At 35.6% G+C, this 17,141-nt stretch overlaps 1 protein-coding gene and 1 non-coding gene across 4 annotated transcripts in view; both read left to right on the forward strand.

Moving 5' to 3' along the window:
* NSRP1 (nuclear speckle splicing regulatory protein 1) overlaps window positions 1-12,809 on the forward strand; it is a 66,256-nt gene extending 53,447 nt beyond the window's left edge. For all 3 annotated transcript variants that reach the window (XM_027130530.1, XM_027130532.1, XM_027130531.1), the window contains exons 4-7: window positions 7,189-7,317; window positions 8,209-8,416; window positions 9,170-9,278; window positions 11,209-12,809. In XM_027130530.1, coding sequence (XP_026986331.1) covers window positions 7,189-7,317; window positions 8,209-8,416; window positions 9,170-9,278; window positions 11,209-12,271 — 1,509 coding nt within the window. In that variant the 3' untranslated portion in view covers window positions 12,272-12,809. The remainder of the gene's footprint in view (window positions 1-7,188; window positions 7,318-8,208; window positions 8,417-9,169; window positions 9,279-11,208) is intronic.
* Window positions 2,946-3,085, forward strand: LOC113633191 (U4 spliceosomal RNA). The gene has a single exon (XR_003438104.1). It is a non-coding gene; the product is annotated as a U4 spliceosomal RNA (small nuclear RNA).
* Window positions 12,810-17,141: the final 4,332 nt, after the last annotated feature.

A 17,141-nucleotide genomic window follows, 5' to 3' on the forward strand; every position in this document is an offset into this window, starting at 1 on the left:
TTTCTTCTTTGATCTGTGGGTTATTTAGAACTTAATTTTTAAACATATAGGGGTTTTTTGTTTCCTTTTTGTTACTGATTTTTAACATGATTTCTTTGTGTTCCAAGATGATGCATTGTATTGTTTCATGTCTTTAAAAAATGTGTTGAGATTAACTGTGTGGTCCAGTAGTTTTTAATAAATATTCCTTTGATGCTTGAAAAAATATTCTAAATGGTGTTTTTTGGCCAGTTGTGCGAATCCATATATATTCATACTAATTTTTTTGGTCTCTTAATTACTGAGAGGCATATGTTAAAATCCCCTATTATAGTTTTGGACTTGTCTGTTTTTCCTTAGATTTCTGTTCAGTTTTTACTTTATATATTTTGGGACTTAAGTTAATTGACAATACCCTATATCTACACACATGCCCTCTTGCCACTCTCCCAGTATACAAAAAAGTAAGTTATCAATTTAAAACAATTTAGTGTCCTGTTTCCCTTGCTTTTTGTTGGTGTGATGGTGATGATTTCTTGGATTCCATGTTTTCCTCCTCTGAGTTTTCCAGGTTGGTTTTGGGCAAGGAGCAGCAGTGCTAATTCACCATGTAGGCAGGAGAATTACTGTTTTTCTGAGGTTAAAGTAAATGTTGAAATGTTTTTAAAAATTATTATTTTTTAATATCTTAAGCAATATTCCAGAAAAAAAGTTTTTAATTTGGCATGTACATCATTCCAGTCTAATTGTTGACACGTAAAAACCTGAGAATATCAGGTCAGTTCTTTGAATAATTTATACTATCCACCCTATCACTTAAAAGAATCACTTTTATGTTCCACATTGCATTAGGCAATGTACCAATTAAAGAAAAAGTTAAAATGTGTACTTTCTGTACCTCAGGAACTTACAAGTTGGGACAAGAGGCTAAGATTTGTGAAATAATTAGAAAATAATAACATCAGGAGTATTCTTAGGAACTATATATTGCAGTACAGAATGTGCCATCAGACCTCAAAAGAAAGACCTAACTGGGGGTAAAAGCCCTCAGAGATGGTCTCGTTTAAGAGGTAGGGGGTGAGCTGGCCTGAAACTCTAGATAAGATTTTGATGGCCTGAAAGCAGGAGGAGGAACATTAAAGTATTTCCCCAGAGAGGACCTACAAACAGCCAGAAAACAATTAACAAGTTGGCAATAAGTACATACATATCAGTAATTACTTTAAAGGTAAATGGACCAAATTCTCCAATCAAAAGACATAGAATGGCTGCATGGGTAAAAAAACAAGACTCATCTATGTACTGTATACAAGAGGCTTACCTCAGATGTAGGGACACACACAGACTGAAAGTGAAGGGATGGAAAAAGATATTTCATGCAAATGGAAACTAAAAGAAAGGTGGGGATACCAATATCAGACAAAATATACTTTAAAACAAAGACTTTAATAAAAGACAAAGATGGGTATTACATAATGATATAGGGATCAGTCCAACAAAAGATATAACACTTGTAAATTTTTGTGCACCCAACATAGGCGCACCTAAATATATAAAGCAAATATTAACAGACCTAAAGGGAGAAATTGACAGCAATACAATAATAGCAGGGGACTTTAATACCCCACTTATATCAATGGGTAGATCATCCAGACAGAAAATCAATAAGGAAACATTGGCCTTAAATGACACGTTACACCAGATGGACTTAATAGATAGGTACAGAATATTCCATCCAAAAGCAACAGAATATATTCTTCCCAAGTGCTCATGGACTGTTCTCTAGGATAGAACATATGCTAGGCCACAACACAAGTCTTAATCAATTTAAAAAGATTGAAATCATATCAAGCATCATTCCAACTACAGTGGTATGAAATTAGAAATTACAAGGAGAAAGCTGGAAAAATCACAAATATGTGGAGATTCAACAACATGCTACTGAGCAACCAGTAGGGCAATGAAGATATCAAAGGAGAAATAAAAAATACCTTGAGATAAAAGACAGTGGAAATACAGCATACCGAAATCTGTGGAATACAACAAAAACAGTTCTAAGATGGGTGTTTAAAGCAGTACAGGCCTGCCTCAAGAAACAAAAATCTGAAATCTAAAAGAACTAGAAAAGAACAAATGAAGCCCAAAGCGGAAGGAAGGCAATAGTAAAAATTAGAGCAGAAATAGGCACTAAGGGACTTCCCTGGTGGTGCAGTGGTTAAGAATCCACCTACCAATGTAGGGGACACGGGTTTGAGCCCTGGTCTGGGAAGATCCCACATGCCACAGAGCAACTGAGCCTGTGCACCACAACTACTGACCCTGTGCTCTAGAGCCCGTGAGCCACAGCTACTGAAGCCCGCGTGCCTAGAGCCCATGCTTTGCAACAAGAGAAGCTACTGCAATGAGAAGCCCACGCACAATGAAGAGTAGCCCCTGCTCGCCACAACTAGAGAAAGCCCGTGTGCAGCAATGAAGACCCAACACAGCCAAAAATAAATAAATAATAAAAATTTATTTAAAAAAAAGAAGTAGGCACTAAAAAGACAATAGAAAAGATCAGTGAACTGAAGAGCTGGTTCTTTGAAGAGATAAAATTGACAGACCTTTAGTTAGGCTCACTAAGAAAAAGAGAGGGCTCAAATAAATAAAATCAGAAATGAAAGAGGAGAAATTACAACTGATACCAAAGAAATACAGAGGAGCGTAAGAAAATGAAAAATTATATTCCAACAAATTGGACAACCTAGAAGAACTGGATAAATTCCTAGAAACATACAATCTTCCAAGACTGAATCATGAGAAAATAGAAAATCTGAATAGACTGATTACTAGTAAGGAGTTCAATCAGTAATCAACTCCCAGCAAACAAAAGTCCAGGACCAGGCTTCACTGGTGAATTCTACCAAATATTTAAAGAAGATTTAATACCAATCCTTCTCAAACTCTTTTAGAAAACAGAAGAGGGGGGACTTGTGCAGTGGCAGTATCATAGCCAATGAGGTTTATCCGAGGTGTGATATTGCTAATTGAAAACTTTTCCCCATACCCTTCCATGACGACTTGAAATATAGTCGGCACTGGCAATTTTTGACAGTCTCTGCAGAGACTGCATAATAAAATTTTAAAAAAAAGAAGGAGGGAACTCTTCCAAACTTATTTTTTGTGAGCAGCATTATTCTGATACCAAAACCAGTCAAGGACCCCACAAGAAAAGAAAATTATGGACCAGTATCCCTGATAAACATAGATGCAAAAATCCTCACCAAAATATTAGCAAACCAAATTCAATAATACATTAAAAGGAGCATATGTCATAATCAAGTGGGATTTATTCCAAGGATATCAGGATATTTTAACACCCACAAATCAATCAATGTAATACACCACATTAATAAAATGAAGGACAGAAATCAATGATTATCTCAATAGATGCAGAAAAAGCATTTGTTGAAATGCAGCATTACATTTTTGATGAAAACTCTCAACAAAGTGGATATGCATGGAGCATACCTCAACATAGTAAAGTTCATATATGACAAGCCAACCACTAGCATCATACTTAATGGTGAAAAGCTGAAACCTTTTCCCTTAAAATCAGGAAGAAGACAAGGATGCACACTCTTGCCACTTCTATTCAACATGGTATTGGAAGTCCTAGCCACAGCAGTTAGGCAAGAAAAAGAAATAAAAGTCATCCAAATTGGAAAGGAAGAAGTAAAACTATTAATATTTGCAAATGACATGATTTTATATATGGAAAACTATAAAGACTCTGCCAAAAAAAACTGTTAGAATTAATAAATGAGTTCAGTAAAGTTGCAGGATACAAAATTAATATACAGAAATCTGTTGTTTTTATATACTATCAATGAACTATCAAAAATAAAAATTATGAAAACAATCTCATTTACAGTTGCATCAAAGAGAATAAAATTCTAGGAATAAATTTAGCCAAAGAGGTGAAAGACCTGTACATGGCAAACCATAAGACATTGATGAAAGAAATTGAAGAAGACAAAAATAAATGGAAAGATTCCATGCTCATGAATTGGAAGACTTAATTTTGATTAAATGTTCATATTACCCAAAGCAGTGTACAGATTTAGTGCATTCCCTTTCAAAATTCTAAGGGCATTTTTGATAGAAATGGAACAATCCATCCTAAAATTTGTGTGGAACCATGAAGATTTCGACTAGCCAAAACAATCTGGAGAAAGAACAACAAAACAAGAGGTGTCACACTCCCTGATTTCAAACTATATTGCAAAGCTATAGTAATCAAAACAATATGGTATTGGCATAAAAACAGACACATAGGTCATGGGACAGAATAGAGAGCCCATAAATAAACCCATGCATATACAGTCAATCAATTTATGATAAAGGAGGGAAGAATGTACAATGGGGAAAGGACAGTCTCTTCAACACATAGTATTGGGAACACTGGACAGCCACATGTGACAGAATGAAACTGGACCACTAGTGTACAGCATGCACAAAAATTAACCCAAAATGGATTAAAGACTTGAATGTAAGACCTGAAACCGTAAAACTTCCAGAAGAAAACAGGTGGTAAGTTTCTTGATATTGTTCTTGGTGATATTTTTTTGATCTGACTCCAAAGGCAATGAGCACAAAAGCAAAAATAAACAAATGAAACTACGTCAAACTAAAAAGCTCTACACAGCGAAGGAAACCATCAACAGAATAAAAGGCATGCTACTGAACATGAGAAGATGCTTGCTAGTCATATATCTGATAAAGGGTCGATATCCAAAATACATAAAGAACTCATACAGCTCAAAAACAAAAAACAATCCAATTAAAAATGGGCAGATACATGTATAGCTGATAAACTTTGCTGTATAGCAGAAACTAACGCAACGTAAATCAACTATACTCCAATAAAAATTAAGAAAAAAAAAAATGGGCAGAGTATCTAAGTAGACATTTTTCCAGAGAAGACATACAGATGGCCAACAAGCACTTGAAAAGATGTTCAACAGCACTAATCATCAGGGAACTAATAATCAAAACCACAATGAGATATCACATCACACCTGTCAGAATGACTTATGAAAAAGACAACATATAACAAGTGTTGGCAAAGATGTGGAGAAAAGGGAACCCTCATATACTGTTGGTGGGAATGTAAATTGGTACAGCCAGTATGGAAGATGGTATCGAGCTTCCTCAGAAATTAAAGGTAGAGCTACCATATGATCTAGCAATTCCACCTCTGTGTATTTATCCAAAGAAAATGAAAATATTAATTCAAAAAGATACATGCACCCGTGTGTTCGTTGCAGCATTATTTATAATGGCCAGGATATGGTAACAACCTAAGGGTCCATTGACGGGTGAATGGATAAAATATTCCATGCCACACAAATGGAATATTACTCAGCCATAAAAAAAAATAAAAAGAAATCTTGCCATTTGCAACAACATGGATGGACCTTGAGAGTATCGTGCTAAGTGAAATAAGTCAGAGAAAGACAAATACCATATGATTTCACTTATATGTGGAATCTAAAAAACAAAATGATCAAACAAAACTCATAGAGAAAAGATTTATGGTTGCCAGAGAGGAGGGGGATGGGGGGGTTGGTGAAATCAATGAAGGGGATCAAGAAATACAAAATTCAGGGCTTCCCTGGTGGTGCAGTGGTTGGGAGTCTGCCTGCCAATGCAGGGGACATGGGTTCGAGCCCTGGTCCAGGAAGATCCCACATGCCGTAGAGCAACTAAGCCCATGCACCACAGCTACTGGGCCTGTGCTCTGGAGCCTGCGAGCCACAACTGCTGAGGCCCACTCACCTGGAGCCTGTGCTCCACAACGGGAGAAGCCACTGCAGTGAGAAGCCTGTGTACTGCAGCGGAGAGTGGCCCCGGCTCACTGCAACTAGAGAAAGCCCGCGCAGGAACAAGGACCCAACGCGGCCAAAAATAGATAAAATAAATAAATTTATTTTTAAAAAAAGAAAAAGAAATACAAAATTCAAGTTATAAAGTAAGTCATGGCGATGTAATGTACAGCATGGTGACTGTAGTCAGTAATAGTGTATTCAAATTTGAAAATTGCTAGGGAAGTAAATCTTAGAAGTTTTTATCATGGGGGAAAAATTTTTTTTTTGGTGACTTTGTATGGTGACAGATGGTAACTAGACTTACTGTGGTGATCATTTCACAATGTATACAAATGTCAAATCATAATGTAAGTTATACTTCAATGAAAATAAATAAGTATTTCCTTATAATTATTATTATTATTATTATTTTTGGCTGCATTGGGTCTTCTTCGTTGCTGTGCACGGGCTTTCTCTAGTTGTGGCAAGTGGGGGCTACTCTTCGTTGCAATACATAGGCTTCTCACTGCGGTGGCTTCTCTTGTTGCGGAGCACAGGCTCTAGGTGTGGGCTTCAATAGTAGCAGCACGCGGGCTCCGTAGTTGTGGCCTGTGAGCCCTAGAGTGTGTGGGCTTCAGTAGTTGAGGCGCGTGGGCTCAGTAGTTGTGGCGTGTGGGCTCTAGGGTGTGTAGACTTCAGTAGTTGTGGTGCACAGGCTCTAGAGCGCAGGCTCAGTAGTTGTGGCTCACGGGCTTAGTTGCTCCGTGGCATGTGGGATTTTCCTGGACCAGGGATTGAACCTGTGTCCCCTGCATTGGCAGGTGGATTCTTAACCACTGTGCCAGTAGAGAAGTCCATATTAAAATATTTTTATGAAAAACGTATCAGAGACAAAATTTTTTTAAAACTACTTGTATTTCTGTAGTGAATATACTGCTTATTTTAAATTCTGAAGGTGACATCTCTAAAAGTAAAGTATTTTTCAATTACCAAAAAAAAAAAAAGTATTTCCTACCATTTGAAACTTGAACATTTTATTTGGTAACACAAGTAAAAATGATATGGAAGTTTAATATGTAATATAGGCATCTCAAAATTAAGGTTAGGTGTTTCTAAGTCATACCCTGGTCCTTTTGTAGATAATTCTGTTTATGTACAAGTGAATAGATAATAATGTTTACTGAACACTTAACTCTCTGTCAGGCTCTATTCTAAGTGCTTTAAGTTTAAAATGTGATTGATACAATTTTTATGATATATTTCTGATTTATGATCCTGTCTCAAAAGGATTACTTAGACTTTTTGTAGTATCTATTAGTTGGCTCATATTTTTGAAACATGTTCAATGTTTTCTTTAAAGACCAAACTTGAAATCCAAAAGGCCCTTGCAGAAGATTCTACTGTATATGAATATGACAGTATTTATGATGAAATGAAGAAAAAAAAGGAAGAAAGTAATCCAAAATTGCTTTTGGGAAAAGACCGAAAGGTTTGTAGCTGAAAATACAAAGTTTCTTTGACCTTGACCTGCATTTTGTAACTTACGCTTATTTCAACATGAGAATGATCTGAGAAAAAGCTTTTAGGTATTTGAAGTGTGAAGAGCCCCTAGTTCCAGATAGTATGGATTTGATTGAGAACCTAGGAAACTATATATTTAGTATCCTAACAGGAGCAAGAGAATTATCTAACAATTTTATAAATTTTGGATTTTTGCTTTAAAACTTTTACAGATTATTTTTTGAAAGTTTTTCCTAAGAAAGTCTTTGTACTGCTGCTTCTCCTGTTCATGTTTGTGTCTTATAATTTTTTATTGCTTCCTAGCTGGTAACTGAATCATCTGCGTGTAACATGGTCATATTTTTAGTTTGAAAAAACAAGTTAGGGTGTGGAGATTGAATGAAATAAGTTCAAATTTTCTATCACTCTTATTCTTTCACAAAGCACAGACTGGTATTTAAGGATCTTTACATCTTACAGTATCTACAGATAAAGTGGTGCTCTAAAATGATATTAAAGCTGCTATTTTAAATGATTGTATTTCAACTAATGTGAAAAATTAGTCAGAAGCCTTCCTATTCACGTATCTGTTGAAGTAAGACAATACCGTTTTGTAAAAAGGGAGAGAAAAACAGTGGGAAAATGACCTATTTCGCTTGAGATATTTTTTAAATGCCATTTTGAATAATTTTTTGTTTTTATACTTAAATTTCTATTGAGAAGAATTTTATTATCTTGCTAGTAAATTTATATTGAATTTTGAGAAGTTGACAGTCCTATTTATTTGCATTTCTGTAGTAATAAATTCATGATAAAAATCGAATATTAGCAGTTAATTATCTTTGACTCTTTCCTAAATAATCTTATTTTTTCCCCCTAGCCCAAGTACATTCACAACTTACTAAAAGCAGTTGAGATCAGAAAAAAGGAACAGGAAAAAAGAATGGAAAAGAAAATACAAAGAGAACGAGAAATGGAAAAGGGAGAATTTGATGATAAAGAGGCATTTGTAACATCTGCTTATAAGAAAAAACTGCAAGAGAGAGCTGAAGAGGAAGAAAGAGAAAGGAGGGCTGCTGCACTTGAAGGTGAAATGAAAGAGGGAGAGGAGTAGCAGGAAACAAACAGGAGAGTTCTGCCCTGTGGTTAACCATTTGCTCATCACTGAACTTTTAGATTATAATGTTGTCATAATTTATGTATATGAATGCAGGGTACAAGATATATGATGTTATGTATATTATAAAACAGGAGATTGTAAGTAAAAACACAGTTGCACTCTTAGTAACTATTACTTCTACTGAACTTTTCAATTACATCTCACTTTGTTGCTTAAAACTATGATTATCACAAGTCATTGCCTTAGAAAATGATTTCAAATGTAAAAACATTGATTACAAGGCATGGAAAGCATGACATTTGTCAAAAGCAGTATAAACTGAGATTTAAATCCTAGTTATATTTCCTGGGATGAGAAAACTAGAGTAACATCACCCAAGGAGCATTAACTGGGCATTTACAAAAAGAATAACATTAATTCAAGAAAGAACAAAGATGTGCAGAGGCCAAAGAATACCTTAGTGCTTTACTTCATTGCTTCCTACTCGTGGTCATTTCTCAAGGTCTAAGTAAAATGTGTACTTACAAATAGCTTAATTGGCAAGTGCTTATCAACTTTAAGTGGAAGAAAACCAAATGTATAAGACTTGGTCTAAGCATGTACTATGTGTTCATCTAGAGCACCACTTCATACACTGTGTTACATACTCTATGCCTGTGAAACTGAACTGCATTTTGCCTTTTTGAATATATTATTCTCACTTTTGCTTTCATTCTCTTAGCACGTTTGGATGTAACCAAGCAGAGCGATCTCAGTGGATTTTATAGGCACCTATTAAATCAAGCAGTTGGTGAAGAGGAAGTACCTACATGCAGCTTCCGTGAAGCCAGGTGAGATGTGGCATATGGAATATTTAGAAGAAAGATACTGTTCATGATTTTTGATTGTGGGATCATTTTAACTCTCTGGAAGTAGAGGATTGCAGTATTGCATATTGTGTTGTTAGCCAAACCTGACCTAATTGAATGAATAACTAGGGATTTACAGTTTTTTAATTAAAAAACTTTTAGTTCAAGTTTATTTTTATTTTACAGTAATTCTACACGCATGTTCAGATAGTATATAAAAAGAGAAGTGTATATATATATTTTTTAACATCTTTATTGGAGTATAATTGCTTTACAATGGTGTGTTAGTTTCTGCTTTATAACAAAGTGAATCAGCTATACATATACATATATCCCCACATCTCCTCCCAAAAAGAGAAGTATATTTTTTTCATAAATAGGACCTAGCCTCCATAAAACATAAGATTCACATAATCAAGGGCTTAGAAATACATTATCCAATATGTAGCCACTAGTTACATGTAGCTGTTTAAATTTAAATTATATTAAATCTAAAATTTTGGTCACAACAGTCACATTTCAAGTATTCCGTTGCCACATTTGGCTAGTGGCTACCATATTGGACAGCACAGATATATGGACATTACTATGTAGACATTTTTTTTTTTCTGGCCTTGCTGCACAGCCTGTGGTATCTTAGTTCCCGAACCAGAGATTGAACCTGGGCCCCGGCAGTGAAAGTGCTGAGTCCTAACCACTGGACCATCAGGGAATTTCCCATTTCTGTAGACATTTCTATTAATACTGGTCTAGAAAGTAAGGATTGGAGGATTTTTGAATAAAATTATAAAATATTATGGGGATGGTGAAATGATTATGGTGTAAGTTTATAGCTGAAGGTAAAATTTGTCTTAAACTTGTATCTAAGGAAATCATTTTTTGGAATAGAAACATTCAGATAAGAGGGTGTGAGTCTTTGTTGCTAGGGAAAGAGGAGATGCAGGAGAATGGAATTAAGGATGAAGAGAAGGGATTACACCCCAACTACTAGGTTTTGATTGTAAAATTGATGAGAATTATGAGTCTCAGAAAGCATATTTGAAGACTGAAGTTTTTGAATGAAAAATTAGAGTTTCATCTGGAATTGTTGTGAGGCCAGCCGTGAAACTTCATAATGTCATATAGTAGTTGCAATTCCCAGAGTCTAATAATAGAATTCCTAACTATTAGTGAGTCCTTTAGCCAAGACACTTTTGCCAGCAATTGCTAGAGAACCATAGTTGTTGCTTTGTTTGTTTGGTAAGTGATTAGTGAGAATAAATGTGTAATGTAAATAAATTAACCATGGGAAAATGTAGGTGATGTAAACAGTGTTAATGTAACTGATCATAATAGCTGGATAGATTCTCATATTTCCATTTTGTTGTAAAAGATGCCAAGGGGTAGAGCAGGATGCTGGTGCCTTTTCAGTCATGAGAGGAATTATTTAGTGATATTTAGAATTAGGTTTTGTCATCATTTTGCTGTGAAAAAATTTATCTTTTTCTTCCAGGACTATTTTTAAATATTTTTTAAAAATAAAATAAAAATCCAATAAAGCCACAACTTGAACCTCATGTTGTAAACTAGTACTTCAGAATATATCTTTTCCCAATTATTCTTTGTCTGTGCTTGGCAAAAATTAAGACCTTGCACACACCCCTGCCTGAAGGTTCTAGTGGTCCATACAGAAGGGCTGATTTTTACTTTTTCATTTCTACCAATATTGAAAATATTCGGAATGGTTAGAAAATACTAGTTTGCAGATGTTTACAAGGTAAATAGACAGCAGCACCTTTTTGAATTTGGGATAATCAGCAGGTTTATATAATGTAGGTGTATTGACTTAAGTACTGATGAACTTTATATGAACACTTCATTTATTTACTATAATTGATAATGTAGCATTTTCTGTTACATTATTTTTCTTAAGGTCTGGGATAAAAGAAGAGAAATCAAAGGGATATTCCGATGAAGTAAGTTCAGAAGACAGAACAATACCTCATGAGAACTGCATTCGCCAAACAGTTGTGAAAGTAGAGGAAAACCCAGATGCAGACAGTGACTTTGATGCTAAGAGCAGTGAGGATGATGAAATGGAAGAAGATAATAAAGTGAACTGCAGAAGGGAAAAGGGCACAGAGACCTTAAAAAATGACTCCAGGCATCACAGAAGTCATACCCACTCACGGTCATCTAGTGAAGAAAGAGAGCATGGTACCAAATACCACACAAAAAGTTCCAAGTCAAGAGGACATGAGAAAAGGGAAGATCAGCACCAAGAGAGACAATCCAGGGAGGACAACTATTACACTGACCGTGATTACCAAAAAGAAAAGAAGGATTCCCATAGGCACAGAGAGGCCAGTTACAGAGATTCACACTGGAAGAGGCATGAACAAGAAGATAGACTGAGGGGAAGAGACCAGAGAGAAAGAAATGATAGGGAATGGAAAAGGGAGAAAGACAGGGAGAAATACCCCTCAAGAGAACAAGAAAGAGACAGACAACGAAATGATTATGACCAACACATTGAGAAAGGAGGAGAGAAGGAAGAGAAAAGCAAAGAAAAGGAAGAGCATATGAAAGCAAGGAAAGAAAGATATGAAAACAGTGATAAATACAGAGATAGAGAAAACCGAGAAGTAAGTGTTCAATCTTCAGAAAGAAATCAAGAAAGAAAGGAAAGCCCAAATTCTAGGGCAAAGGATAGGTTTCTTAACCAGGAAAGAGCCAATAAAATGAGAAACATGGAAAAGGACAAAGAAAGAAACCCAGAGAAACCCTCTAGTTCTGAAACATCACTGGGAGCAAAACACAGATACACAGAGAAATGCCAAGGGACTGGCAAAGAACAAGAGACGCCACACGAGACAGTGAACAAGTTTGCAAAGCGGAGCAACGAAGAAACTGTAATGTCAGCGAGAGACAGATACTTGGCCCGGCAAATGGCACGGGTTAATGCAAAGACATATATTGAGAAAGAAGATGATTGATAACTGCCCCAATAGGAAGACCTATGGAAACACAGAAAATTATAATTCCTGGAAAATGTTGAGTGAACACATAAAGGAGTGTGTTAACAGTGGTTGGGAGGGTATTTTAAAATATATTTTCAAAATTCATTTTTGATTTAGGTTTAAGTCAGAAGTCAATCCTTTTATCTTGAATGTTTAACTAAATTAATATATAATATTTACTTATCAATACCACATTCTTGGTTATATTCAAACAACCTAAAGAGAGTGCTGAATCCCCGTAAGTACTTAATGAGGAAAATTGGCTCCACTACAACCATTAAAAAATAATTTAAATAACTCTTCTATGTTGCATTTGTTGCAGGAGCTGTTTGTTTTATAAATGTCATGTTTCAGATAAAAATATGTGGATTTGAACAGAGAATATTGTTTTACTTTATGTTCTAAAATTTGTATTAAAGTGTAAAATACAGATCACACATCTTGTCTAAGTTTTTTAGCCCACAACATACTCACTTAAATGAAAATAAAAATAGTGATATATTTGCATGTTTAATTGATGCTTATATTTTATTTTAAAAATAATGTCATTCCTGTCATGCTGTAATTCCTCTTTTTTTAATTAAAAATCACTTTAATTCTGAAACCCTAGCAAGTTAGTAAATTGGTTATGTGTATAAATCAGTTTTAGCTGAGGGTGAAAAGATGGAGATACCAGCCTAAAGAAATTACCTAAAGATCCAGGTGGCCTGTTTATGAACATGTCTTGTTTAATATACTCTAAAAAATATAGTACATCTTATTAGAGTTTCTATTTATATATCAAAATAAAACTAAAATTCTGTACTAAGTCTGAAACTTAACCATTTGAAGTTATAAACTGTAAATTTATTCATGTGAAAAGGATGAATCATACGGAGAAAACAGTTTTCTTAACAGTCTTCCCATTAAGAAAGTGCTATTTTTATCTCTCATACTTCATGAAGAGTTACCACATTGTCTTATTTTAGAAGGATAAACGTAGTTTAGTAAGAATATTGTCTTTAAGAAAATATATATAAAAGATCAAATTTAGCATTCATAAATCATTTTGTTATACTTTTTAAACCAGAAAGGAAAAGTAGCAAGAAAGCTAATGCCTGTATCTCTTGACTGACATATTAAATATCAGTTACACCCTAATAATTTAAAATATATCAGTGACAGTGACAAACACTTCAAAAGCACTGACTTTGTGTACACAGAGGGGTGTAGTATAATGTAACTGTGAAAGAATTAGGGTGAGATCATGGAAGACCATGAGTGACAGGCTAAAAATCTTCAACTTTGGTGGAGAATTGGATTCCTTTGTTAGGGTTGTCATACTAAAGCCATATATTGGGAAGGTTTCATTTGACTATAGTATGCAAGATAAAGCCTAGGAGAAAGACTGGAGGTGGAGAGATCTGATAAGAAACTGTTGATTTCCCTCTCCCAGTAATTCAGAGACTCAAAGCAGCATGGATGGTTTAGATAGGAAAAGTTACATATTTAAAAAACAAAATTATTTAAGTGTAATTGATTTACATTATTGTGTTTCAGGTATATAGCATAGTGATTCAGTTTTTTTTTTTTTTAGATTCTATTATAGGTTATTAGAAGATACTGAATGTAATTCCCTGTGCTATATAGTAAAGCCTTATTGCTTATTTATTTTATGTACAGTAGTTTGTATCTGTTAATCCTATACTCTTAATTTGTCCTTCCTGTCCTCCCTCTCCCCTTTGGAAGCCATAAGCTTGTTTTCTAGGTCTATGAGTCTTTCTGTTTTGTATGTAGATTAATTTGAATTATTTTTTAGAGTCTACATATAAGTGATACAGTATTTGTCTTTCTCTGACTTCACTAAGCATGTTCTTCTCTTGGTCCACCCATGTTGCTGCAAATGGCAATATTTTATTCTTTTTTATGGCTGAGTAATATTCCACTGTGTATATATACCACATCTTCTTAAACCAGCCTGTTGATGGGCACTTGAGTTGTTTCCATGTCTTGGCTATTGTAAATAGTGTTATGAACATTGGGGTGCATGTATCTTTTCCAAGTAGAGTTTTTGGTTTTTTCTGGATATATACCCAGGAGTGGGATTGCTGGATCATGTGATAGCTCTGTTACAAAATACTTTTATTAACCAAGTTTGACTTAACTCAGGGAGAAACTGCAAATTAAGGATTTCTTCTCTCTCCTTCCCCAGATGTACAGATGTTTTTGCCTCTTTGGCATTCACTCCCCCATTTCTGAGAACAGTGCCTTGATTTTCACTTGAGAAAGTACCCTTCACTACTCTTAGTCCAGTGTTTCAAATGGGGCTGTAAGAGCTCCAGGAAGGTATGTGACTCAAGATAGGCCAATTCTGAGACTTGTCATAACTTAAAGTGATGTTTTCCAGTAGAATTCTGGACTGTGAAGATGAAGTAATTCCAGAGTTACATGGGAAAATGAGTGCCTGACTGCCTGACAGAATAAAGCCCACACAAAAGAAAACAGAAATGAGAGGTGAGAAGGACAAAGATCTGATGATTGCTTTTGAAACTTTGGCTCTAGTAGATCATATTTCGATGTTTAAACCAGTATTTTTCTCTTGGGCCGATTGGATTTGGATTTCTACCAAAAAAGCCCTATTTGACACAAAAAGGTTCCACCTCTGATAAGTCTGTGCCAAAAATCACCAGAACATTCTTAGTAAGCTTTTAAAAATTGTAGGATAACAAACATAAAGAAAAGTCCATATATCATTAGTACATAATTTAATGGATTTACACAGTGAACATACCCAGTTCAAAAAGAGACCATTACCTGCCCCACAGAAGCTCCCCTCAAACCATTTCCCAGCATACTCCCTGCCTTTAACACCATAGATTAATTTTGCTTGTTTTCTTGATTGTATAATATTTATCCATCTACTGTTGATGGCCATTGAGTTATTTCCATTTGGGGGTTATTATGAATAATGCTTCTAGGAACATTCTTACATTTGTCTTCTAGTATGTACATATATATGTTTTGATTGGGTAGGTCCTAGGAATGGAATTGCTGATCCATAGGGTAAGTATATGTTCATAATAATAGGTAATGTCAGTTTTCCAAAATAAACTCCAATGTATGAGAGTTACAGTTGCTTCACATTCTTGCTTACACTTGTAATTGTTTCACCTTTGTCTTTTTGTCCTTTAATTTGAGCTGTTCTGGTGGGTGTGATGGTATCTCATGGTTTTATTTTGGGATTCCCTGATGACTTTCATATTTATTAGCATTTTGATATCATTTTTGAAGTATCTGTTTCTTTTGCCTATTGTTTTTTAATTTTATTTATTTATTTTTGGCTGCGCTGGGTCTTTGTTGCTGCGTGTAGGCTTTCTCTAGCTGCGGCGAGTGGGGGCTACTCTTCGTCGTGGTGCGCAGGCTTCTCATTGCAGTGGCTTCTCTTGTTGCAGAGCATGGGCTCTATGCGCGGGCTTCAGTAGTTGTGGCGCACGGACTTAGTTGCTCTGCGGCCTGTGGGATCTTCCCGGACCAGGGCTTGAACCCGTGTCCCCTGCATTGGCAGGTGGATTCTTAACCACTGTGCCACCAGGGAAGTCCTGCCTAATTTTTTCTTTTTTTTTTTTTTTTTGCGGTACACGGGCCTCTCACTGTTGTGGCCTCTCCCGTTGCGGAGCAACAGGCTCCGGGCACGCAGGCTCAGCGGCCATGGCTCACAGGCTTAGCCGGTCCGCGGCATGTAGGATCTTCCCGGACCGGGGCACAAACCCGTGTCCCCTGCATCGGCAGGTGGACTCCCAACCACTGCGCCACCAGGGAAGCCCCTGGCAATAGTTTTTTGACCTGGGTGGTAGTTACTTGGCTGTTCACTCTATCAATTGTAAATGTGTTTTATATATTATTCTGTATGCATAAGATATCTCACAGTAAACATTTTTGTAATTTAAGATTTTTAATATATGAATGGAGGAATGTTGGCCATGCCGGTTAATCTTAGTCATTTCTATAGGAAGAATATGTAGATGTTGATTAGTCAAATGGCTTATGCACAGGGCAGCAGTTCTTTGATAACGAATTATTTGGACCAGTATAAACAAGGGGTTCATTATATTTGTTGCTAGATACGTGTTCTTTTAAATATATGAGGTCTAAAATACTGTACTTAAAAGAAATTATCATGAATTGGTAAACAGCTGTTCCTGTGATTCAGTGTCTTTAATTTTCCTTCTCCCTCCCCTTGTTTACTCCTGTTCCAATCATACCAATTACACAATGCTGTTTCAAGGTAACCGTGCCTTCTCACATACTAATCGCTTTGCCTGGAAAGTCATGTTTCTGCCTAACTCCTTATTTTTAAAACTGAAGGGTGATTGCCTCCAGAAAACCTCTTATAATACCTTTCTTTGTTTCAGCCACACCTCTGTTTCCTTTTAATTCTGTGGGTAATACCATCACAGCATTATGGTATAATGATTGTATGTTAGTTGTTTGAAGGCAAAGATCTGGTCTCAACTTTGTATGCCCAGTACCTACTATAATAGCTGGCATGAGTGAACGTTTAGAAAAGTTTTTACTTCATTGTTTTAACTTCATTTACTTTAATATCTGTTAAGTATTTCTTAAAATTAGAATTTTAAAACAAGGATGAACTTAGAAATCATCAATGACCCCTCGAATTTAAAATGTTTTTAAGATGGTATGACATCAGGTTTAATAGCTGAGATTTGGAAATCTTGGGTCCACCACTTGCTGCATAATCTTGGACAAATTAAGTTCTCTGAACTTTATTTTTTCCTTATTTGTAATATGAGGATAATAAAAGGGTCTCTTTCATAAGACTGATGTGAGGATTGTTTGAAACAATGTA

Source organism: Aethalodelphis obliquidens, unplaced genomic scaffold (genome assembly GCF_003676395.1).
Source record: "Aethalodelphis obliquidens isolate GAN/ISIS:26980383/991018 unplaced genomic scaffold, ASM367639v1 scaffold38, whole genome shotgun sequence".
Lineage (NCBI taxonomy): Eukaryota > Metazoa > Chordata > Mammalia > Artiodactyla > Delphinidae > Aethalodelphis > Aethalodelphis obliquidens.